At 43.9% G+C, this 23,837-nt stretch overlaps 4 protein-coding genes across 5 annotated transcripts; 1 reads left to right on the top strand and 3 right to left on the bottom strand.

Moving 5' to 3' along the window:
* The first annotated feature begins 2,652 nt into the window (after positions 1 to 2,652).
* LOC121811401 (receptor-like protein EIX2) lies at positions 2,653 to 6,144 on the top strand. 2 transcript variants are annotated; one of them, XM_042212255.1, is made up of 2 exons: positions 2,653 to 5,436; positions 6,055 to 6,144. In XM_042212255.1, the coding sequence occupies exon 1, from the start codon at positions 3,525 to 3,527 to the stop codon at positions 5,274 to 5,276; it is 1,752 nt and encodes a 583-aa protein (XP_042068189.1). In that variant the 5' UTR covers positions 2,653 to 3,524; the 3' UTR covers positions 5,277 to 5,436; positions 6,055 to 6,144. The 2 variants fall into 2 exon arrangements, with proteins under 2 accessions (XP_042068189.1, XP_042068188.1); XM_042212254.1 differs by lacking the exon at positions 6,055 to 6,144 and adding an exon at positions 5,774 to 6,001.
* LOC121811402 lies at positions 6,145 to 8,120 on the bottom strand. Its single transcript, XM_042212256.1, has 3 exons — positions 7,387 to 8,120; positions 7,214 to 7,301; positions 6,145 to 6,841 (listed from the first exon to the last, which is right to left on the bottom strand). Exons 1-3 carry the CDS (start codon positions 8,008 to 8,010, stop codon positions 6,204 to 6,206), a joined length of 1,350 nt encoding a protein of 449 aa, XP_042068190.1. The 5' UTR covers positions 8,011 to 8,120; the 3' UTR covers positions 6,145 to 6,203.
* On the bottom strand, positions 8,121 to 19,719 carry LOC121810664. The gene is made up of 2 exons (XM_042211416.1): positions 19,445 to 19,719; positions 8,121 to 8,664 (listed from the first exon to the last, which is right to left on the bottom strand). Exons 1-2 carry the CDS (start codon positions 19,516 to 19,518, stop codon positions 8,121 to 8,123), a joined length of 618 nt encoding a protein of 205 aa, XP_042067350.1. The 5' UTR covers positions 19,519 to 19,719.
* Positions 19,720 to 20,859: 1,140 nt separating this feature from the next.
* Positions 20,860 to 23,837, bottom strand: LOC121740903. The gene is made up of 3 exons (XM_042133556.1): positions 22,204 to 23,837; positions 22,031 to 22,118; positions 20,860 to 21,658 (listed from the first exon to the last, which is right to left on the bottom strand). The coding sequence occupies exons 1-3, from the start codon at positions 23,554 to 23,556 to the stop codon at positions 21,021 to 21,023; spliced, it is 2,079 nt and encodes a 692-aa protein (XP_041989490.1). The 5' UTR covers positions 23,557 to 23,837; the 3' UTR covers positions 20,860 to 21,020.

The raw sequence follows: 23,837 nt of genomic DNA, 5'->3' as shown, positions 1-23,837 counted from the left end.
CCGCCGGATGAATAGTCTTCCACGGGGATATTTTTAGCTTTAATTATGTAAATTTTAATTTTTAGTATTTTAATTATGTAATTTTTAATTTTTAGGATTTTAATCATGTAATTTTTATTTTTAGGATTTTAATTATGTCTTTTTTATTTTATTTGTAATATTATTTCAGTTTTTTTAATGAATTTTAATATTTTGGCTGCAAATGTTTATGGAAGTGAATGTGGAGGTCAACATATAGTTCTTCGTCTGTTGTTTATCTACATATATGCACATTATAATTGCCGTAGTTGATGATTCAATTCTCGACGCTACACTTTCTGTAGCTGTAGCGTCCATTGTAACTGATTGTGCGAATTTTCCGAGGAAGAAAATATTAGTGAAAATAGTACTACTGATTTATGATAAGACTAAAGCCGGAAATTGGTTTGGTACATTTGCCAAAAAAAACTTTGATTTGGTCATATTTAACTCATCAATTGGATCAAAACACGGTTGACTGTTAATTTTAATGGAACCGTTAAATATAGATAAAAACCTATGGTTTAGATATAGAAGCTAAGAGCATCCACAATCGTGCTCTTACCAACGGCATGGTTGTAGGCCCGGGCGGTACTATTCATGCCTGCTCTCTGGCAAGAGCACAACACCCACAACTGTGCTCTTCCGCAAGGACGAGCACAATTAATATAAAATTCAATTAAACAAAAACATTTCCATAATATTAAAATCCATTTAAAAACCACAATAAATATTACAAATTACAAATAAAATTAAAAAATACATAATTAAAATCCTAAAAATTAAAAATTACATAATTAAACTCCTTAAAATTAAAAATTACATAATTAAAATCCTAAAAATTAAAAATTACATAATTAAACTCCTAATAAGACTACGCATCCGGCGGGATCAACCCCAATTGTTTTTGGAGATCTTTTATCATGGTCTCGTATGTTTCAAGTTGCGTGGGGGTCATAGATGACCTATCGGCCATATTGAGTTGGCTTAAGAGCATCCACAGCGAGTTGTTCGGGGGTGGAGGTGGCACATAGGGAGCGGGAGCGGCTTCGGGAGTCGAGCCGCGACGACGGTTGGCCGCCGCCTTCTTCCTTTCTTGGGGGCGGCGTTGGGAACCGCTCGGTCCGGCGTCGGGGCTACCCAAGTTAGCTCCGGCGAGTTGGCTAGCCACTTCTTCCGAGCCGGAGTCGGATAGGGCTACCGACCTTGATCGTTTGGAGGAGCCGCTAGAGGAGGATGTTATGCCTCCCTTATACTTCGGGTGCGTCCGCGTCTCCTGCCAAACGTTAAGATATTTGAACGACTTACCGTTCATGGATTGGTAGGTGCTCAGCATGGCGGTGATGATGTCGACCTCGCTTCGGCCGCTCCCGGCATTCCGGGACTCCTGGATGAAATAGCCGTTGAACTTGCCAATTTCTTCGTTGGCTCGGCCGATGCAGTTGCGCACCATACTCTCGTTGCGCTCGATCGTTCCCGGCGGCCGGTTTGCATTGTACCGGCTAGAGACGCGCCACCAAAAGTGATTGCCGGATTGGTTCGTTCCAACCACCGCATCTTCGGAGATTTCCAAGTACGTCTTGAACAATCTTTCCATCTCCGCCGGTGAGTACGGTGTGCGGACACCGACGCGAGATGGAGGAGTCGGCATTTGGGAAGGGGCGCGAGGCCTAGGCTCTGGTGTCCACCCGAATCTTGGGTGAGAGGAGGGGCCGAATATTCCGTTTCCGGACTAGGAAACGGTTGTGAACCGAACCATTCGGGGTTCCAACCGTGGGAGTCCGAAGGGTTATCGTCTTGGCCGGACATAGTGATGTTGTAGGGTATGAGAGAATGAAGATGAAAATGGATATGAGAGAATTGAGATGAGAATGGATATGAGAGAATGATGATGAGAGTTGTGTAGTTTGATGTGAATTTTTAGGGTGAAATTGGGGGTATTTATAGATGAAAGTTTGTATTTTTGGGGTAAAAAAATGAAAAAAAAAAATTAAAAAGGTGTAAAAAACGGTTATATTTTTTTGGGGAAGTAAATTTTTTTTTATTTTTTATTGGTTTTTTAATAAAAAACCGATTTTAAAAAAAATAAAAATAAAAAATGTTTAAACACAACGGCTATGCCGTTGACGAATGAGAGCGCGCCACGTGTGCGTCCACTGGCACGGACGTGCTCGATACATCGAGTAGCTCCGGCGCGAGCGCAGCGGCGGCGGATGGCGTCCGTGCCAGCGGCGCGGACGGCGGTGGCGACGGACGCCACCGCTGCGCATGCTCTAACACACTTAATGTCTAGGACTGAAAAGTTTTTCTGGGCAAATGTATGAGACCAATTTTGGGCTTTAGTGTTTTACTACATATGCTTAAAAGTAATACTTACATAAACAGATATCGTACTTGTTATTTATGTGAATATTATTATTAATTCTTTGGAAAACTTTCTTTTTTTCTTTTTAATTCAGAAACTTATTTCATAAATAGTTGAAATTATAACAAAATGAGATTTTTCTTCACTCAAAGTCAAAAGTCTTTCGAATAATCCAACTCAAAAAGCAAGGCGTGGAATCTAGTTTTTTTTTCTCATGATCTTCAAACTATCAAGTAAACCAGACCACTTATTTTCCATGAAGCATTTTTGCCCAAACTTTCAAGAAAAAAAAAGCAAAAAGATGAATATTAAAAAAAGAATAGCTATAAAATTTCTTCTTGTTGTTTTACTGTGCATGGAATGTTGTGATTTCCGGTTTGTTTCAGGCGAAGTAAGGTGCGTGGAGAGGGAGAGAGAAGCTCTGGTGAGGTTCAAGAAAGGTGTTATAGATGAGAGAGGTATTCTCTCATCGTGGGGAAGTGAAGACAGCAGGAAGGATTGCTGCAAATGGAAGGGTGTTGTATGTACCAACACCAACACCAACACCACCTCTGCTCATGTGATCGCTCTACTACTTGGTTATGACTACAAATATTATCGTTACACCAAACCTTTGAGAGGTAAAATTAGTGATGCCTTGCTGGAATTGCGTCATTTAACTAAGTTGGATTTGAGCATGAATGATTTTGATGATCAGTACCCACAATTTATGGGTTCCATGAAACAGTTAGAGCACTTGAATCTTCGTGGATGCAACCTTCATGGGACTCTTCTTCCTCAACTAGGAAACCTGACCAACCTGAGGACACTTTATCTCTGGGGTGATTATAATTTAAGGTCTGAGAATCTTGATTGGCTTTCTCATCTCTCTTTTCTGCATCGACTCGATCGAGCTTCATTGACTTAAGTCATACGAGTTGGCTACAACAAATACTAAAGCTTCGTTCATTGCAAGAATTGCACTTAGCTTTCTCCAACATTGGAGCTGCTATACCAGCTAGACCACCCTCTGCTAATTCTTCATTTGCATCTCTTTCCATCCTTGATTTGTCATTTAACGAGTTCGTGTCTTTCAACCTTGACTGTTTATTTAACACAAGCACGAGCCTTTCTAAATTATACACTCTAGAGAATAAATTAGATGGCCAAATCCCTCATGTGTTTGGGAGACCTTGAGGATCTTGATCTTTCTAGCAACATGCTTGAAGGTGGCATATCTGAATCATTGAGGAATTTGAGTCATTTGCAAGCCTTAGACTTGTCCAGTAATAACTTTAGTGGAGATCTTGAGGACTTTTTATTTGGGAATCTATCTACTAAAGCAAACATGTCAATGGGAAGTTGGAGATTGAAGAAATTTTCAGCATTGAAAAAACTCAATGTAGGAAGCAACAAGTTTGTAGGATTAATGCCTCAAAGTCTTAGCCAGCATTCAGTTCTTGAAGAAGTTGATGTATCTTTTAACTCATTGCAAGGTATCATCTCTGAGGCCTACTTCACGATACTTCACAACTTAAAGGTGCTTGCCTTGTCCTTCAATTCGCTGAGTTTGCAAATCGTCCAGGACTGGAGTCCGCCTTTTCAGTTGGATGTTATCAGGTTAGCAGGATGCAACATGAACCCTCATTTCCCCCAATGGGTTCAAACTCAGAGGAACGTTCGTTTCCTTGATCTTTCTTATGCCCATATATCAGATGAAGTACCTAGATGGCTGTGGAGTTTGTCTGCACTTTTGAGTTTAAATATATCTCATAATCATATTAGTGGGACTATCCCTCATCTCCTGCCCACTTCCATCGAATATTTAGATGTCAGCTCTAACAACCTTTCTTGGCCTCTACCATTGCTTCAACAAGACATGTTGACTGTTCAGTTGAGTCAAAACATGTTTTCAGGATCAGTTTCATCTATATGCTCAACATTGCTTGTGGAAATGAGGATCCTTGACCTCTCCAACAACCAATTGGATGGAGAGATACCAAATTGTTGGGAGAAAATAAGTAACTTGGAATATCTTAATATAGGTAACAACAGTTTTTCTGGTGAAGTTCCACGTACTTTGGGCAACATGTCAATGCTAAACTCTTTGAACTTGCATGCCAATAATCTGTCTGGCGAGTTGCCTTCTACTTTAAGCAAGTGTGGAGAATTGATGTTCATTGATGTCGGAGGGAACAAGTTAACAGGAAATATCCCTGCATGGATAGGTGCATATAAGAACTTGGTATATGTAATCCTTAGACGCAATAGATTTTATGGCAGCATCCCGCTAGAAATCTGCAGTATTACTCACATCCAAGTGTTGGACCTCTCCAGAAACAATATATCAGGAGAAATTCCTCACTGCTTCAACATATTTACCTCACTGAGCAAGAAGAATACAACTGTGCTCGGAGTTGCCATCACCTTCTACCCTACACTATACGAGCCTCTGAAAGTGTTCGAGTATGCATTTGTTGAGTGGAAAGGTGGGGAATTTGAATATCGGAAGATTCTTCAACATCTCAAACTCATTGATCTGTCCAACAATAGATTAGTAGGGAGTATTCCTAGATCATTTTCCAGTATGAGGGCATTAATTTCCTTGAACCTATCAAGAAATATGTTGACAGGGACCATAGTTTCAGATATTGGTGAAATGGAGATGCTAGAAGTGCTTGATCTGTCTAGGAACCAACTCTCTGGTCACATTCCCAATAGCTTAGCAAAACTAAAATTTATGGCTGTTCTTGATCTGGCAAATAATAGTTTGTGGGGCAGAATTCCAGCTAGTACTCAACTACAGAGTTTCAATGCATCTGCTTATGCCGGGAACGATGGACTTTGTGGACTCCCTCTCAAGTTATGCCCAGGAGATCATCCACTCATCACTTATCAAGGAAAAAACATCTAGAAAGATGGCAGCATTGTGAGCCAAGAATTTGGCATATCAATGGCCTTGGGTTTTATTATTGGATTTTTGGGAGTTGTTGCTGTTGAAGGGATCATGGGGAGCCGGAGAAGCATATTTTTACTTGTTGTGCAGATATTTTGATTAAAATATCTCAAGACTGGTAACTCTCTCACTCTACCACCTTATGTATCATTTTGATTAAAATCTGATTTCTAAAGTATATTAGGAAGGGATTGCATTAACTTTTTGGATCCTTCTAGAATGATACAAACACTCAATTTTCAAGCTAAGATGTCTACTTCAAATATGTACTGAAAATCAATCTTATGCTGTTGTAGTATTACTCACTGATTGAAAATTGGACCTGGGGTTAGCATTTTTAATTGAAAGGTGTTAAGCTGTGTACTATTTCTTGATTTTCAGCCCATAAAATCATCTATGATAGTTTCTTTTGTGGAACTTGAGAGTACTTATTTGTATTTCCTTTCTCCTTGCAGCCAGCAAAACAAGTAAGAACATATCCGAAACTTCTGAGTTAGTTTCAACGTTAGGCTAGCATGTTGCAGTATATTCTCTCTGTTTTTGTTTTTATGAATGAACTGGTGAAATAAATCCTTAGTGATACTAGTGTGACTTCACATAAGATGATGAACTTATTGTATTATGTATTTGTGTTGTTTCTTTCGGTATGAACTAGTTAAATAAATCCTTAGTGATACTAGGGAGTATTATGTAAGAAGATGAACTTAATGTATTATGTGTTTGTGTAATTGTTTAGTGCAGATGAAGGAAATTGGAGACCAAAGTGTATTATCAATTATAGAATGAATCAAGCAGTTAATACAGTAGAACTCTCTACATCTCTATGTTTTGTCAGGATATGTACTGATTAATCTAATGAAATTTTTACACCAAAAGCTCAATAATTTATTGCATAATTTCTGTAATCACATCAGCTACTATTTCACTCAAAACTTGCTCTTCCACTTCATGCATCACTTCATCAACTGCTTCCATTGCATATCCCTTCCTCCAGCCAGAATCCCAAGCACCTGTCACCTCTTCATTCCGCCTTAGGTCTTTGTCCAGCATCGGGTATATGCTGTCTATGACAACTATATTTCCACAAACTTCACTGTAGTTTTGCAAATCTTCAATGATATCAGCTATCTCCTCTACCAACTGCTCTATAGATGAATGGTATTTCGGCCTTCTCAAGGGGTTTTGTGACCAAAGATTTCTCGTGCCCCTGCAGCTTAGGCTCTTACGCTCTAGTATTTCTTTTGCACAGTCGAGGAGAAGAGCATCATAAAGCCCTTCACTATCAACTGAACTTTGAAAGACTGTAGAGTCATGAGTGCCTGTGTCGAAGAGCTCCTCTACATGATTGAGAAATGAAGCACTTCTTAGGAGTAAATATCTTGAATTCATTAGGATTTTGCAGCCTTTGATCTGATCTGAATCTAAACTTGGAAACAAAGTGTCATTTTCAATATGATGGGGATCATCCTTGGTAGTTACGTCCGAAGCATCTCTAGGAGAACTTGCTGCATTCGTTGAACTATCTGTATTGAATAGAGAATCACTATGTAGATACAAAAAATAGTTGCATCTATCTGATTAATGTCTTCGTGTAAATCAACCGCCATAGTTCTAACAATACTAGTATGCTTTGGGTGTCAACAATACAGAGTACCACTTTCTATCACCAAGAGAGACGATTCAAGGTTCCACTAGAATTCCACTAGTTTTGTGTATAAATAGATTGTAAGATTTTTACAATGTTTTGAAGAATATAGTTACTTATTAGCAGATGGCATTCTATGGTTTTCAAAATAACCAATAGTCCTCTAGAATATAATGAACACAGTTCTAACCATTATAGCAGAAACAAAAAGCATTACGAAAAATCATATTGATTGGATTTAGTGATTTACCAGACACATTATAAGCTTTAGCCACTTCCTCAGTAGCTTGTTTTGGTTCTGTATTCTTCAGCACGAACTCGCTGACGATAGTTTCAACCTGCATCATTTTGTTAGCTCAGTATTAGTATGCAGACTCCATTAATATAACAGCCTAAATGCTAACATAGAAAGATGAAACTTACTACATGTGGTGAGGGCTTGCTATTGGATTCACCTTTCCGCGGACTCTTCTTTGGAACAGTTCGACTAAGAGGTGTCGGTTTCATGTCCTTATCTGCGGCTGCAACCTTTCCTCTAGCAACCAGACTTTTAGAGACATTGTTTCCTCTCACAGTCTTCACTGCAGAAAGTTTGGTTACATCTTGAGTTTTATCAGACCTTTGAGGCTTAGCATCTTTTGGTTTCCTTATTTTGGGAACTTCTTTCTTCTGTATTTGTGGAGGAAGAGGCTTCGGTTGGCTCGTCCTCGTCGTAGAGAGGCTATCTAGTGCTGCTTTCTTTACTGGCCTCGCTAGAGTTCTCTTATCGAGCTTCTGTTTTGAAGAATGATCTACTGCAGATTTCTCATTAGGCTTCTTTGCCTTCAACTCTGGTCTAGGTGGAAGCTCTGCCCCCGTCTTTCTTGGCGTTTGTCGACTCTTGAGGTGCTCCCCACCATCGGTACACTGATCAGCACGAACACGAAGAGGCTCCATGATCACGATAGGCGGGGTATCAACAGGCGATTCATTCCTCAAGAACAACGCATTAGAATGCAACTTGTAATCATGTAAAGACTTTCTCCCCAAAATCCCCTTAAACTGCATAGTCTCAATGATCTCTTCTAACGTTCTTGTCTCTCTTCTAGCTAGCTTGAACTGAGGCTTGTTGTTAGGCCTCGGCAGATGAATATCAAGGAAAGGGCTTCTCCTTTCCTTCAAAACGCACCATCCCCTGCTTTTAAGGGCATTGCTTCCTCCAACCCCATGAGCTTCGCAATCAAGTTTGACTTCTTCTCGAGCCAGATGCTGGGAGACCCCGAGGAGCCCGAGTGGAGCAGCGAAGACGAGGTCTGGCTCGAGCTAGAAGACGGCAGATCGACACACAACTCAGAGTGCTTTCTATCAGCATCACAAACTAGTTTCTCCTTGGGCAATAAATTCAGCCTGGCGAAGCTCTCCCTAATTACATCCCTCAGCTCATCATAGCAATCTCTGGATGCAGAAACTCGAGGCTTATGATTATCATCTAGTAGATCAAGAGGCCTCTTCTCCTTGTGCAATTTCCCAAACATAACAAGGGAGTGCTGCAAATGCAGAGCGCCTCTCAGCAAGTCGGTGGCGGTGTGCGGCCTTTCCACCGCTTTGCTGAGCCTCTCTGCGCCTCTAGAAACCTCCATCACTTGAAAACACAAGCCGCCCTCCTCCTTTGAGTTTGATGATGTTGATGTTTTATGGAGTTTTTTTTGTCGGGCTTTGTTGGTGATGGGGTACGAACTAAACCCTAATGGCAAGCCCAATAACAGTGACGGCCCATCAGCCCAGAGCCCAAGAAAGAGTATCTGTTCGGCACGACCAAAGAGTTCGGCACGACCAAAGAGTTCGGACTCAGCCTACAGCTCGGTAAAAGCCGACCAGTCAAGCTCTCCTCTCAGATCGGCAAGAGCTGATCGGTAAAGTCCAACAGTTCGGTCTCAGCATTCGACCGAACTAGGAGTTGGTGGACTCACGAAAGGCCTCCACGACCTCCACTATACCCACGATCTATTTAGTGGTATGAAGCAGTTATTGAGCAGTTATTGCTCACCCACGATCTTGTTAGTGGGGCTGCAAACCACGATCCTAGTTCAATGTATAAATAGAACTTAGATCTGATAGAAAAGGGTTAAGCTCTCTAGAGATAAAATAGCATATAGCCAGTCTGTGTTGTAAGCTGTATTTTCGCAGATCAAGCAATACAAACCTGCCCTCATTTCTCCCCGTGGACGTAGATTTACCTCAGTAAATCGAACCACGTAAATTCATTGTGTCATAATTCTCTACCAGCATTTACTAACATCAATAATTCGCGGATCCATCACTGGCGCCGTCTGTGGGAAGCAGAGAACAAAATTTGTGATAAAGCGAATTTTTGATCCATTTTTTCCACCCAAAAAAAAAAAAAAAAATGCATACCAGATCGCAGAATACCCGTATTCCGGCCCGTGAGAACCAGGAGGAAGCCAATCCATCCCATAGGTCGGGAAAACAGCCTAGGGATAAATCCACCACCAGTTCTCATGGCGAAGGAACAAGCCGCTCCAAAAATCGCCCCACTGAGTCTTCCCAGCAGCCCGATTTGAATGAGGCTGTCAAGCAGTTTTTGGCTGAAAAGCAGGAGGAATTCTTAACCTTCCTGCGAAAAAGCCAAAAGCAGCCGGAGACGAAAACGACGGATTCTCCTTCTCCCTCCGCACAAGAAAGTCACTACCGCAGTAGTGTCGCATCTCCCAGGAGAAAGAATCCTCAACCCCGACATATTCCAGCTCCTCCTCGGTACCGGAATCACAGGAGAACTCAATCTCCTCCATACCGACGAGATATCGGATTCGCCGTGTACGGAGCACTGAAGACTCCGTTCTCGGACGACATCACCCGAACTCCCCTACCACAAAACTACCGAACTCCGTCGATGACTTACGACGGGCTCGTGGACCCTCACGATTTCTTGGGGCGCTATCAATATAACATGGCGAACCAGGGTCTCAACGAGGTCCACATGTGCAAGCTGTTTCCTGAGCTGCTCATCGGGAACGCGAGAAGGTGGTTCGATAGCCTCCCCCAGGGCAGCATCAGATCTTACCGAGATCTAATGGATGTCTTCCACAGGAGGTTCTTTCAGAAAGCGGAAGCCCGAATCACTTCGGCTCAGCTGCTTTCCATTCGTCAAGGTCGCGACGAAAAAATCAGCGACTTTATGACAAGATTCCACAAGGAATGCCTGCAAGTAGACGATCTCAACGATCTGCTTGTCATCTCGGCATTCCAAAATGGAATCCTGCCCGGAGCTCTCTACAGGAAGCTCGTTGAGTGCGGTCCGCAGACAGCTCAGGAAATGTGGGACATTGCGGACCAGTACTCCCGGGCCGATGAGGCAGACCGTCGCAAACGGTCGTTAGACAGCTCATCGTCCCGAGGAGACAGAAGGAAGCCCGATCATAGCGATCAGGGGCATCCTCGCCGGACTCCATTTGAAAGAATTCAAAGGGCTCCGGTGCAAGACAGATTGGGACCTCGTCTCAATCCCGAGAAGCCGCCCGCTCAGTTCGTACCGCTGAACAAGCCGAGAGCGGAAATTTTCGAACTGCACTCTGACCTATTCGAAAAGCCAAAGCGGATGACGAAATCAGCCGCGCGCCGACCACAGGATAACTACTGCTCCTACCATCAAGACCACGGTCACGATACTGAGGAGTGCAGAAACTTGGCTGCAGGTATCGATGTTCTTGTGAAGGCAGGGACATTGAAAAAATACCGAAGTAAGCAGCCAAAGAAGAATAAAAAGCAGAGTGGTGCAAACTGCGCTCCTCAGGATCCGAAAAGGCAGCCGGATCCCGAAGACGATGACGAGCCGCAATATGATGGAGTAATCCAGACTATTGACGCGCTCCCTGCCGGGAAGACCAAGTCGTCCCTAAAGTCAGAACGCAGAGGCTCCAATCGAGAGGAGCCAACGCATAAAAGGCTGAAGCAGGACGAAGTGATTACGTTCTCGGCTGCTGATCCCGTCCCGGCCATCTCTCCTCACCAAGACGCCATTGTCATCCAAGCCGGAGTGGCAAACAAACTGATCCATAGGGTGTTTGTGGATACAGGAGCGTCGGTTAGCATTCTTTTTAAAGAGTGCTTCGACAAACTAGAAGTGGACCCAGCTCGGCTCAATCCGGCTCCGCTTCCCCTGAAGAGCTTCACTCAGGAGGACACCCGCCCTGAAGGTATTATCAGCCTTCCGATCACGGTGGGGAAAGCGCCTACTAGCTCCAGTACGATGATTGAGTTTTTCGTGGTGAAAGCTCGGTCCCCGTACAACGTCATCCTGGGAAGAGACTGGCTCAACACAGTTCGGGCCGTTTGCTCCACCTATCACCTCACCATCAAGATCCCTACTAAAGGAGGGATAGCGGTCATCCGAGGTGACCAAAAGAGAGCAAAGGAATGTCTGCAAATTGCGCTTAGAAGTGCCGAGCAGTCAGATCGGCACCACCAAGCATAGCAATCACAGCAGCCGGAGTCAGAGGCGATGACCGAAGTCATACCGGAGCCGAACTCAATGACAGTTCAGCTGTACGAAGACGATCCCTCCAGAACGGTTAAGATCGGCTTCGCGGGAACGCCCCTACTTCGGGAAAAAACCATCCAGCTCCTCAAGGAGTATAAAGACGTCTTTGCATGGTCTCCGTTGGACATGACCGGAGTGCCCCCCGAGGTAATCACTCATCGGTTAAATATTGATCCTTCAGTCCGGCCGATAAAACAGAAGCAAAGACTCTTTGCGGCAGAACGAAGTCAAGTCATCCATGACGAAGTCCGTCAATTATTGAAGGCGGATGTGTTATTCGAAGTGAAGTATCCTTCGTGGGTGGCCAATCCTGTCATGATCAAGAAAAAGGAAGGAGGATGGCGGATGTGCATAGATTTCACCGATCTAAATAAGCACTGTCCCAAAGATTGCTATCCCCTTCCGAACATAGATAAAAAAGTAGAAGCTTTGATAGGCTTTGAAATTTTTTGTTTTCTTGATCTGTACAAAGGATACCATCAAGTTTTAATGGATGAGATTGACGCTTCAAAAACGGCCTTCATTACTGATTTCGGCATTTTCGCTTATAAAAAGATGCCATTCGGTTTAAAGAATGCCGGAGCCACTTATCAAAGGATGGTAGACAAGCTTTTTCGGCACCTGATTGGAAAGGAGGTCGAAGTGTATGTTGACGATATAGTCGTCAAAAGCAAAAGCACCTCGGAGTACGAGCACAACCTCAAGTCCACTCTCGACGTGCTCAAGAAAGCCAACCTCAAACTTAATCCCCAAAAGTGTACCTTTTTGGTAGATTCGGGAAAGTTTCTGGGTTGTTGGGTTTCAAAGGACGGACTCAAGGCAAACCCCTCAAAAGTTCAAGTCGTTCAGAACATGGCAATGCCGAAGTCCATACATGACGTGCAAAGGCTAACCGGATGTCTAGCCGCACTGAATCGATTCCTTTCCCAAGCAGCCGAAAAGCAACTGCCGTTCTTCAAGGTGTTGAAAAAGGCACCAAAGTTCAAGTGGGGAGCCGAGCAGAAAAAGGCCTTTGACGAACTCAAAAGTTATCTAGCCGAGCTTCCTATTCTCTCTGCTCCAACCGAAGCCGAAGTGATATTCTTATACTTAGCGGCATCGGATCAAACCATCAGCGCGGTGCTTGTACGAGAAGAAGGCCTAAAGCAGCTTCCCATCTACTTTACAAGCCGAGCATTAAGAGGTCCAGAAACCAGGTATCAACCTCTGGAAAAAATTGCTCTGGCATTAGTAAATGCAGCAAGGAGACTGCGGCCATACTTCTATGCTCACAAGGTATGCGTCTTAACTGATCTGCCACTTCGGCAAGTGTTGACCAAACCAGAAGCATCAGGCAGAATCGCCAAGTGGGCTATAGAGTTGGGAGAGCACACAATTGAATATCTACCTCGGAAAGCCATCAAGGGACAAGCCTTGGCAGATTTTCTTGCAGAAGCAAAGTTCGATCAAGCAATTCCTGTTATTGCCGAACAGAAGAATTCTGCCAATGCCGAACTAGCACAGCCCTTGGAATCCGAAGTAGAACCGCCGGACTGCTGGAGCGGATTCGTAGATGGGGCTTCAAACAAGATGGGAAGTGGAGCTGGCATTTTACTTGTCGCTCCCGACGGACACGAGGTAACCTACTCACTTCGGTTCCTATTCCCCACTACTAATAATGAAGCCGAGTACGAAGCCCTCCTGGCCGGACTCCAGTTAGCGCAAAGTCTGCTCGTCAAATCTCTCAAAGTCCATTGTGATTCACAAGTCATAGTAAATCACATGTTGGGTACAAGTGAAGCCCGTGACGAGAGAATGAAGAAGTATTTGGACAAAGCGCAAAGCATCAGCCGAAGTTTCTCCTATTTTCGGATAATCCGCATTCCCAGAGCGGAAAATAGCCGAGCAGATACCTTAAGTAAGTTGGCCTCAGATCCGAACTCAAAGGCGGAAGAATTAATGCATCGAAGCGTTGATGAAGCCGAGGTACATTCAGTATCCAGCTCGCCGAACTGGATGACGCCGATCTTGCAGTATCTGGATCAAGGACAATTGCCCGAGGATAAGAGAGAAGCTCGGAAGATCACATGCCGAGCACTTCGGTACGAACTTCATGAAGGAGTCCTCTTTAGAAAGTCTTACCTCCAGCCGTTATTGCGGTGCGTAGGACCAGAAGAGACGGACTACATCCTCAGAGAAGTTCATGAAGGATCGTGCGGTAGCCACATCGGAGCCAGAGCTTTAGCTAAAAAAGTTCTGAGATGGGGATATTATTGGCCAACCATGGTACAAGAGGCAGTGCAGCTCGTCAAGAAGTGTACGAAGTGCCAAATTCATGCAAATGTCCCAAGGATGCCGCAGACCGATCTATACACTATGCAAAGCCCTTGGCCTTTCATGCAATGGGGCATAGACATAGTGGGACCACTTCCTCAAGCTCCTCGGCAAATGAAATTCCTTATCGTTGCCGTGGACTACTTCACGAAGTGGGTGGAGGCTGAACCATTAGCTACGATAACGAGCTCAAAGGCATTGGACTTCGTCTGGAAGAACATAGTGTGCCGATTTGGCATACCCCACATCCTCATCTCGGATAATGGGACTCAGTTCACCGACAAGACGTTCAAGAATTGGTGCCAAGAGCTGAACATTCAACAGCGGTTCACTTCGGTCTCCCATCCCCAAGCAAACGGACAAACGGAAGTAACGAACCGGATTCTGGTGAAAGGGTTAAAAGCTCGGTTAGAACAAGCCAAAGGACAATGGGTAGAAAATCTCCCTCAAGTCCTGTGGTCCTACCGAACTACACCCAAAACCTCCAACGGTGAAACCCCGTATAGTCTGGTGTACGGCACTGAAGCCGTAATTCCGGTGGAGATCGGCGTACCCAGTCCCCGAACTCTAAATTTCTCCTCAGAAATGAATGACGACGGACTGAGAGCAGAGCTAGATCTCGCCGAAGAAAGAAGAGAATTGGCGTGCATAAAAGCAGCCAAGTATAAGGAGCAAGTAGCCCGGTATTATAACCAAAGGGTGAAAAAGCTTCAATTTCAAGTGGGAGATCTCGTCTTGAGAAACAACGAAGTAAGCCGAGCAGAAAAGCTGGGCAAACTCGAACCCACATGGGAGGGTCCATATCGGGTGTCAGAGGTCCTCGGCAAAGGGTCTTATAAATTGACTCACATGTCAGGAGAACAAGTACCCCGAACATGGCACGTCTCCAACCTCAAGAAGTTCCACTTGTAAGAGACAAAGTCCGGTCAGTCTGTCTTGTGTCTAGTTCGGTCATAGGGGTACATGTTTTTATTTGTTTGTTTTTACTTGTACTTTTTACTTGTCGTTTTATGAAAGGTTTATTAAAGTTTTTTTTCTTTCGTCTTTTTCATTTTTTCTCTATGTGTTTTGTCTCTATGTGCTTGTCGTCTCTTACAAATGGTACCAAGGTATATCGTTCTTTAAAGACTGATCCCCTTTTTAGATCGATTATTAAAGACTATTGTGAGTCCAAGCTTCCAAGGAGGATATAAGACCACAAGTCAGCTTAACAAGCAGTCCGTCTGAAACGAACTGCAATAAGCCAACGATTGTGAGTCCAAGCTTCCAAGGAGGATACAAGACCGCAATTCAGCTTAACAAGCACTTCGTCTGAAACGAACTGCAATAAGGGAAAGTCCGATCCACGCGATAAACCTCGCCGAATTAGGACGACCAAGTTCGGTCAAAGAAGTTTACCTCATAAGACAGGGGACGACCATGTCTGGTCAAAGAGGTTTACTGCATAAGACCACTTCGGTTAACTGGGAAAGTCCGATCCACGCGATAAAACTCGCCGAATTAGGACAAGGGAAAGTTCGATCCCGGCGACAAAAATCGCCAAATTAGAACACAAACCAAGTCTGGTCAAAGATGTTTATTTCATCAGACCAAAGACGAGTCCGGTCAAAGATGTTTATTTCATCAGACCAAAGACGAGTCCGGTCAAAGATGTTTATTTCATCAGACCAAAGACGAGTTCGGTCAAAGAAGTTTACTTCATAAGACCGAGGACAAGTACGATGAAATTTTTTCGCTAAGCTGTAAATACAGTGTTAGAAGCGAAAACAAAATTTCATTTTTCAAATCTTGTTCGGCATACAACTCAGCTACCTTACAAAATGGCGTTACGCTATTACAAAGGACTATTCTACTGTCCAGGATTGCTGAAGTTAAGCCACCTATCTGCAAAATCCTCTGGAAGCCGAGTTCGGTTGTTCCGAGCAGATGAAGAATAAGCAGGTCGACGAGATGCTATCCTCGACCCAGCGCCTCTTCCCCGAGCCCGAGAAGTCCTAACACCTCGGCGATGAAGAGTCTCTGCAATAATCATCTGCTGATCTTGCTCGCTCATAGTCACAACTCCTCGGCGAATGTCAGTCCGTCCCTGTCTTGACGATTCCGGTTGCTCCTGAGCCCGTTCTCGTCTTGACGTTTCCGGCTGTTCCGGAGTTCGTTGATGACTGGAAGTAGGATTTTGAACAAGGGAACCAGAGGCTTGATCTGGAGTGCGAGCATCTGTTGGCACTACATGCCGAAGGAATCTTTCTATGGAGGGGCGCCGAGAAAGAACAATGTCGTACCGAGAAGCCCAGCGCCGTAACGATTTCACAACTTGTTGGCAAGCCGAGCTCTCCAGCGCATTGTTCCTCCGGAGTACAAGATATTCCTCCCACAGTTCGTCAACTCGACTCTGAACATCTGATATGGTCAATCCCCCGCGCACACGGATGTAATCCTCGTACGCAGTCCTCTCAGCAATGGTCGTACTCAGCTCGGCCTCCAGATCCTTCTTATCGGACTCTAAGTCCTTATTATCGGCCTCCAGCTTCACTAAACGAGCCAGAAGCTCGTCATTCTTCGTCTGATCGGCTATAGCTCTTTTCTCAGCTTCGTCTAAAGCCGAAGAGTACAGCCGTTTCCAGTGAAGTAACTCCATCTCCTTGAGTACAAAGCAGCTATGTTAGTTCGGCAGCTGTACCGAGCAGATAGTAAAATACAACAGGAATAAAGGCGAGTACGAAAAGCTATACGAAGACAAGTGTAGAGAATTTTTCATTCACAAGGAAAATTTTTTACACTAGGAGGGCTTCAAGGCCATTTTACAAAGAAGAAACTAGACTAAGAGAAGGGAGACGAAATCATACTCCGCCAGCTTCGTCTCCGGCTCCTTGGTCTGTTTCAGCTTCTTTCTCCTGAACTACCTCAGCCTCCGCCTCGCCTCCTGCCGGCCTCGCCTCCGCCTCCTGATCGGCCTCCTTCTCCGGATGCCCGGCCCGCTCGACTTCGGCCTCCAGCTCCAGCGGCTCGGCCTCACCCTCTCCGTTGTAAGTCGAAGCGGGTGAAACGGGTCCCACGGAGGCAAAGATAGCCTCCAGGTTCTCGTCCCGATCAGCTCGGCAACTCCGAACTCGGTTTGCAGAAAGCAGGACCGAAGATGAGGCGAGCTCCTCAAGGAGCGGCAGATTCTGAAGCCGAGCTGCTATTTCTCGGCTGTACAGAGGCAGCACGACGTCGGCCCCCTGCTCGCCCTTATCGGCAATTAGCCTTACCAGGCTACCGACAAAGGCCGAGAACTGGCTGCTCAAAAAGAGTTTCTCCGTGTAAACACGGAGAGCCTCCCCTTGGGCAACCACGGCAGCAGCATCGCTCCGCTTCGTCTGCTCTCGCTGGATGACGAGCTGGTTCTTGGCAAACTGAGCTTCATCCTGGGCCGAAATCCTAGCAGCTCTGGCCTTCTCAAAGTTAGCCTCAGCCTGTTCGGCCCGATGACAAGCAGCCGCCAACTTCCTCTGCATCTCGGCATAGTCATTGGACGCTTTGGAGAGTTCGACGGCGACGAGCTTGGAGAGCATATCGTTCCTCTGAAAATGAATAAAGAAAAAAGTCAACAAAGGGGCCACAAAAAATACAGGAAAAAAGCAAGGCCAGAAAATCAAGAAGAGAATTCACCTCGGCGAAGTCCGTGGGCCATAAAAACGGCTCACAGATATGTTCCGAAGGAGGCGCCAAGACCACGTCTTTCTCTGGCGCTCTCGGGGGCTTCTGGGCCTTCCCCTTCCTACTTGCCGAAGTCGACTCCGGCTTCTTCGGATCCGAAGAGGTTTTTTGCCTTTTCGGAGTCCTCTCGGCATCAGACGCCGAGCTGGCGGTTTTCGGCCTCTCCGGCTCCTTGGACTCCGAAGATTTGCGGCTAGCCTTACTCAGCATGTACACTGCCAAAAAGCAAGAAAGCAAAGTCAGATTTTCTTCGTTAAAGCAGTAGAGCATAAAGATAATGAGAAATCCTCACCCTCGGCCTCTTCGTCCGAAGACGAGATGTCGAACACGACGTCGCCCTTGACGAGCTCAGACTCCGTGTATTGTTTCCTAACTATGGGAATCTTGTTGAGCTCGCCATCGAGCTCGTCCAACGGTTCAGGCCGAGGGTGACGGATAACGGACTCCGGCCCTCTCCAGGGAAAACTAGGAGCCGCGGTCCTATCATAGTAGAAGAAGCGATTTTGCCACTTCGGCCACTTCGTTTTACAAAAGGCCCTAAAGGGCTGTAAAGGGATCAAGTAAAACCAAGACCCCTTCCTCTTAAATTGAAAGAATTTAAGGATCGCCTTCAAAGACAAATCCCTTCCTAACCTACGGAGTTCGGCAGCGAAGGCCGACAAGTGCCTCCAAGAGTTCGGAGTCACTTGGCCTAAAGGAAGCTGAAAAAAATCTAGTAAATCTATAAAGGCAGAAGGGAGGGGGAAACGAAGCCCGCATTCTAAGCAGGCCTCGTACACGGTGGCGTACCCCTCCGGCGGGGAGTCAGCCCTATGGTCACCGTCAGGTACCACCGCCTTTCCCCCAGGAAAAAAGTATTTTTCGGGTAGGGATACCACAGTATCCTTACTCAAAATACTATGGAAATACTCTACGGTCTTCTCCCCGGACCCTTTCCGGCCAGAAGACCCCTTATCCCCTTTCCTACCGCTACCCGACTCCGAAGAAGAAGAAGACATTTTTCTTACTTTTTGAAGGTGAAGATAGTCTGAAAAAATTCTTGAAAGCGGAGAGGGAATTTTCGCAAGAAAGAGAGTATAGAAGACGCAACAGCAAAAGTGCTTCAATGATGAAGAAAGAGCGTATTTATCAGATACGGGAAAGATTTCGAAATCGTTGCGCCGTTTCGAATCCCACCTTTTCAGGAATCAATGGCCGGATTTTACTGTCGCATTTAATGCAGGCATGCGCTAGGCACGTCCCCTGACGTCAGCCTCCCCCTTACCGTTATCCAGAATGCCGAAGTGACTCACCTCGCCGAAGTGATCCACTTCGCTTTTCGGGGGGGGTAGTGATGGGGTACGAACTAAACCCTAATGGCAAGCCCAATAACAGTGACGGCCCATCAGCCCAGAGCCCAAGAAAGAGTATCTGTTCGGCACGACCAAAGAGTTCGGCACGACCAAAGAGTTCGGACTCAGCCTACAGCTCGGTAAAAGCCGACCAGTCAAGCTCTCCTCTCAGATCGGCAAGAGCTGATCGGTAAAGTCCAACAGTTCGGTCTCAGCATTCGACCGAACTAGGAGTTGGTGGACTCACGAAAGGCCTCCACGACCTCCACTATACCCACGATCTATTTAGTGGTATGAAGCAGTTATTGAGCAGTTATTGCTCACCCACGATCTTGTTAGTGGGGCTGCAAACCACGATCCTAGTTCAATGTATAAATAGAACTTAGATCTGATAGAAAAGGGTTAAGCTCTCTAGAGATAAAATAGCATATAGCCAGTCTGTGTTGTAAGCTGTATTTTCGCAGATCAAGCAATACAAACCTGCCCTCATTTCTCCCCGTGGACGTAGATTTACCTCAGTAAATCGAACCACGTAAATTCATTGTGTCATAATTCTCTACCAGCATTTACTAACATCAATAATTCGCGGATCCATCAGTTGGATTTTGCGACGGTCTTGCAGTCGGCGACGCCTTTGGGGTCGTCACACGTGACGAAGGATCGGTAAACAGGCATGTTTCTCTGAGCTCAATTGAAAGAGTCAAAGGAATTCAAGATTTAACATCCATTTTTGCAGTGATAAAATAAGGTGCCGTCTAAACAGAGAAGAAAGGAAACCATATTTCAATTTTTAAAGATTGACAAAAGGAGGAAGAAATGATGCCGAGAAACAATGGTGAAAAGGCATAGGGCTGAGGAAGAAAGTGAGAGAGACGGATGAACGATTTTCAGTTAATGAGAGACCTCAGATTCACGCAATTGAATTCAACACAGTAAGTATTTATGGGTGGTGACTTTTTTTTTTTTTTTTGGGATTGTGAATAGGAGAATCATTGAATAATGGGAATGGGGATCCGTTTTGATTGTTTAGTAATTAATAAGAGATGATGTTTTGTCATTTTTGGAATCCGAAAACCCAAAATTTAAGGTGAATGGTAGGGGTCACTTTGTTATACATTTTCCTTTATGAATTTGGATAGAGAGAAAAGGTGTAACAACAGACAATTTTAATGGAGAAGCCCTGTACCATGGCTGTGCAATTAGTCACCAGTGGAATTTTTTTGTGGATTTTATGTATAATTTGTACAAGTAAGCAAGCATGGTTTTTGTATAAATGAGAGAGGGACGTTGCCAAAAAATAAAACTTGTTTGGTGGGGATTATTTTAGTGAACACCTTCCTACCTCTTCACCCAACATGTGCAAATCAAACCGCCTTTTTTTTTGCACCATCATTTGTACTACAAAATGTGTTCAATTTGATGATTTTATAAAAAATAAAATCAAAAATTTGTTTGGTTGTTAAATTAGGGATCTAGAAGGGTGAAGAATCACTCTTACACTGAGAAGCCTCAATTTATTCTTTTGAAAAGTGTGATTTAATTCAAAAGGTTGCGATCACGAAACATTTTAAGGAACCAAAATACTACTATCAAACATTCAAACCTTAATTAAATGTTTTAGTTATTCAGCCCTACATGTACAATTTATTTCACTGGCTAAGTAGTTATCTTGGAGTATTTGAATAAAAGAAAATTTATTATCGTTTGCGCTCTAAGAAAAAAATAGTAAGCGTTTGCGTGTTGTGTTTTTCTTTTACTATAAAATGGATACAATTTGGGTTGACCACATATCTTGCTAAACAACTCCTTTATTTAATTAATACTTTTATCTTTACCCTACAAATAATTTAATATTGTCTTTCAGATTAATTATTATGCTTCTTCATATATTTTGTCACATAAAAATATTAAATTTCTGTTCACATATTAAAACATTTTTCTTTCCCTGTGACTGCAAATTAAGAGTAACAATTGTGTTTGCGAATGCCAAATGCCATCTACGTACATTTCAATTTGTGGTAGAATTATCACTTCAATGTTTATATATGTGTAAAGTAGATCACAGCAATGTGTGTAAATACATTAGAATTGTATAGTAGAACTCTCTACATCTCTATGTTTTGTCAGGATATGTACTGATTAATCTAATGAAATTTTTACACCAAAAGCTCAATAATTTATTGCATAATTTCTGTAATCACATCAGCTACTATTTCACTCAAAACTTGCTCTTCCACTTCATGCATCACTTCATCAACTGCTTCCATTGCATATCCCTTCCTCCAGCCAGAATCCCAAGCACCTGTCACCTCTTCATTCCGCCTTAGGTCTTTGTCCAGCATCGGGTATATGCTGTCTATGACAACTATATTTCCACAAACTTCACTGTAGTTTTGCAAACCTTCAATGATATCAGCTATCTCCTCTACCAACTGCTCTATAGATGAATGGTATTTCGGCCTTCTCAAGAGGTTTTGTGACCAAAGATTTCTCGTGCCCCTGCAGCTTAGGCTCTTACGCTCTAGTATTTCTTTTGCACAGTCGAGGAGAAGAGCATCATAAAGCCCTTCACTATCAACTGAATTTTGAAAGACTGTAGAGTCATGAGTGCCTGTGTCGAAGAGCTCCTCTACATGATTGAGAAATGAAGCACTTCTTAGGAGTAAATATCTTGAATTCATTAGGATTTTGCAGCCTTTGATCTGATCTGAATCTAAACTTGGAAACAAAGTGTCATTTTCAATATGATGGGGATCATCCTTGCTAGTTACGTCCGAAGCATCTCTAGGAGAACTTGTTGCATTCGTTGAACTATCTGTATTGAATAGAGAATCACTATGTAGATACAAAAAATAGTTGCATCTATCTGATTAATGTCTTCGTGTAAATCAACCGCCACAGTTCTAACAATACTAGTATGCTTTGGGTGTCAACAATACAGAGTACCACTTTCTATCACCAAGAGAGACGATTCAAGGTTCCACTAGAATTCCACTAGTTTTGTGTATAAATAGAATGTAAGATTTTTACAATGTTTTGAAGAATATAGTTACTTATTAGCAGATGGCATTCTATGGTTTTCAAAATAACCAATAGTCCTCTAGAATATAATGAACACAGTTCTAACCATTATAGCAGAAACAAAAAGCATTACGAAAAATCATATTGATTGGATTTAGTGATTTACCAGACACATTATAAGCTTTAGCCACTTCCTCAGTAGCTTGTTTTGGTTCTGTATTCTTCAGCACGAACTCGCTGACGATAGTTTCAACCTGCATCATTTTGTTAGCTCAGTATTAGTATGCAGACTCCATTAATATAACAGCCTAAATGCTAACATAGAAAGATGAAACTTACTACATGTGGTGAGGGCTTGCTATTGGATTCACCTTTCCGCGGACTCTTCTTTGGAACAGTTCGACTAAGAGGTGTCGGTTTCATGCCCTTATCTGCGGCTGCAACCTTTCCTATAGCAACCAGACTTTTAGAGACATTGTTTCCTCTCACAGTCTTCACTGCAGCAAGTTTGGTTACATTTTGAGTTTTATCAGACCTTTGAGGCTTAGCATCTTTTGGTTTCCTTATTTTGGGAACTTCTTTCTTCTGTATTTGTGGAGGAAGAGGCTTCGGTTGGCTCGTCCTCGTCGTAGAGAGGCTATCTAGTGCTGCTTTCTTTACTGGCCTCGCTTGAGTTCTCTTATCGAGCTTCTGTTTAGAAGAATGATCTACTGCAGATTTCTCATTAGGCTTCTTTGCCTTCAACTCTGGTCTAGGTGGAAGCTCTGCCCCCGTCTTTCTTGGCGTTTGTCGACTCTTGAGGTGCTCCCCACCATCGGTACACTGATCAGCACGAACACGAAGAGGCTCCATGATCACGATAGGCGGAGTATCAACAGCCGATTCATTCCTCAAGAACAACGCATTAGAATGCAACTTGTAATCATGTAAAGACTTTCTCCCCAAAATCCCCTTAAACTGCATAGTCTCAATGATCTCTTCTAAAGTTCTTGTCTCTCTTCTAGCTAGCTTGAACTGAGGCTTGTTGTTAGGCCTCGGCAGATGAATATCAAGGAAAGGGCTTCTCCTTTCCTTCAAAAACGCACCATCCCCTGCTTTTAAGGGCATTGCTTCCTCCAACCCCATGAGCTTCGCAATCAAGTTTGACTTCTTCTCGAGCCAGATGCTGGGAGACCCCGAGGAGCCCGAGTGGAGCAGCGAAGACGAGGTCTGGCTCGAGCTAGAAGACGGCAGATCGACACACAACTCAGAGTGCTTTCTATCAGCATCACAAACTAGTTTCTCCTTGGGCAATAAATTCAGCCTGGCGAAGCTCTCCCTAATTACATCCCTCAGCTCATCATAGCAATCTCTGGATGCAGAAACTCGAGGCTTAAGATTATCATCTAGTAGATCAAGAGGCCTCTTCTCCTTGTGCAATTTCCCAAACATAACAAGGGAGTGCTGCAAATGCAGAGCGCCTCTCAGCAAGTCGGTGGAGGTGTGCGGCCTTTCCACCGCTTTGCTGAGCCTCTCTGCGCCTCTAGAAACCTCCATCACTTGAAAACACAAGCCGCCCTCCTCCTTTGAGTTTGATGATGTTGATGTTTTATGGAGTTTTTTTTGTCGGGCTTTGTTGGATTTTGCGACGGTCTTGCAGTCGGCGACGCCTTTGGGGTCGTCACACGTGACGAAGGATCGGTAAACAGGCATGTTTCTCTTGAAAGAGTCAAAGGAATTCAAGATTTAACATCCATTTTTGCAGTGATAAAATAAGGTGCCGTCTAAACAGAGAAGAAAGGAAACCATATTTCAATTTTTAAAGATTGACAAAAGGGGGAAGAAATGATGCCGAGAAACAATGGTGAAAAGGCATAGGGCGGAGGAAGAAAGTGAGAGAGACGGATGAACGATTTTCAGTTAATGAGAGACCTCAGATTCACGCAATTGAATTCAACACATAAGTATTTATGGGTGGTGACTTTTTTTTTTTT

The sequence above is a fragment of the Salvia splendens genome, chromosome 7, assembly GCF_004379255.2.
Source record: "Salvia splendens isolate huo1 chromosome 7, SspV2, whole genome shotgun sequence".
Taxonomy (NCBI): domain Eukaryota; kingdom Viridiplantae; phylum Streptophyta; class Magnoliopsida; order Lamiales; family Lamiaceae; genus Salvia; species Salvia splendens.
This window is presented reverse-complemented; position numbering and strand designations above follow the sequence as displayed.

What these genes read in the sequence shown, in the direction of transcription:
- LOC121811401 (XM_042212255.1), top strand. Translation starts at nt 3,525, where the DNA reads ATGGCCAAATCCCTCATGTGTTTGGGAGACCTTGAGGATCTTGATCTT.
- LOC121811402 (XM_042212256.1), bottom strand. Translation starts at nt 8,010, where the DNA reads ATGCAGTTTAAGGGGATTTTGGGGAGAAAGTCTTTACATGATTACAAG. An exon ending in GCAAGCCCTCACCACATGTA is followed by an intron (nt 7,302 to 7,386) that starts GTAAGTTTCATC and finishes AAAATGATGCAG; the next exon opens with GTTGAAACTATCGTCAGCGA. An exon ending in TAAAGCTTATAATGTGTCTG is followed by an intron (nt 6,842 to 7,213) that starts GTAAATCACTAA and finishes TATTCAATACAG; the next exon opens with ATAGTTCAACGAATGCAGCA.
- LOC121810664 (XM_042211416.1), bottom strand. Translation starts at nt 19,518, where the DNA reads ATGCCTGTTTACCGATCCTTCGTCACGTGTGACGACCCCAAAGGCGTC. An exon ending in TGCAAGACCGTCGCAAAATC is followed by an intron (nt 8,665 to 19,444) that starts CAACTGATGGAT and finishes GTACCCCATCAC; the next exon opens with CAACAAAGCCCGACAAAAAA.
- LOC121740903 (XM_042133556.1), bottom strand. Translation starts at nt 23,556, where the DNA reads ATGCCTGTTTACCGATCCTTCGTCACGTGTGACGACCCCAAAGGCGTC. An exon ending in GCAAGCCCTCACCACATGTA is followed by an intron (nt 22,119 to 22,203) that starts GTAAGTTTCATC and finishes AAAATGATGCAG; the next exon opens with GTTGAAACTATCGTCAGCGA. An exon ending in TAAAGCTTATAATGTGTCTG is followed by an intron (nt 21,659 to 22,030) that starts GTAAATCACTAA and finishes TATTCAATACAG; the next exon opens with ATAGTTCAACGAATGCAACA.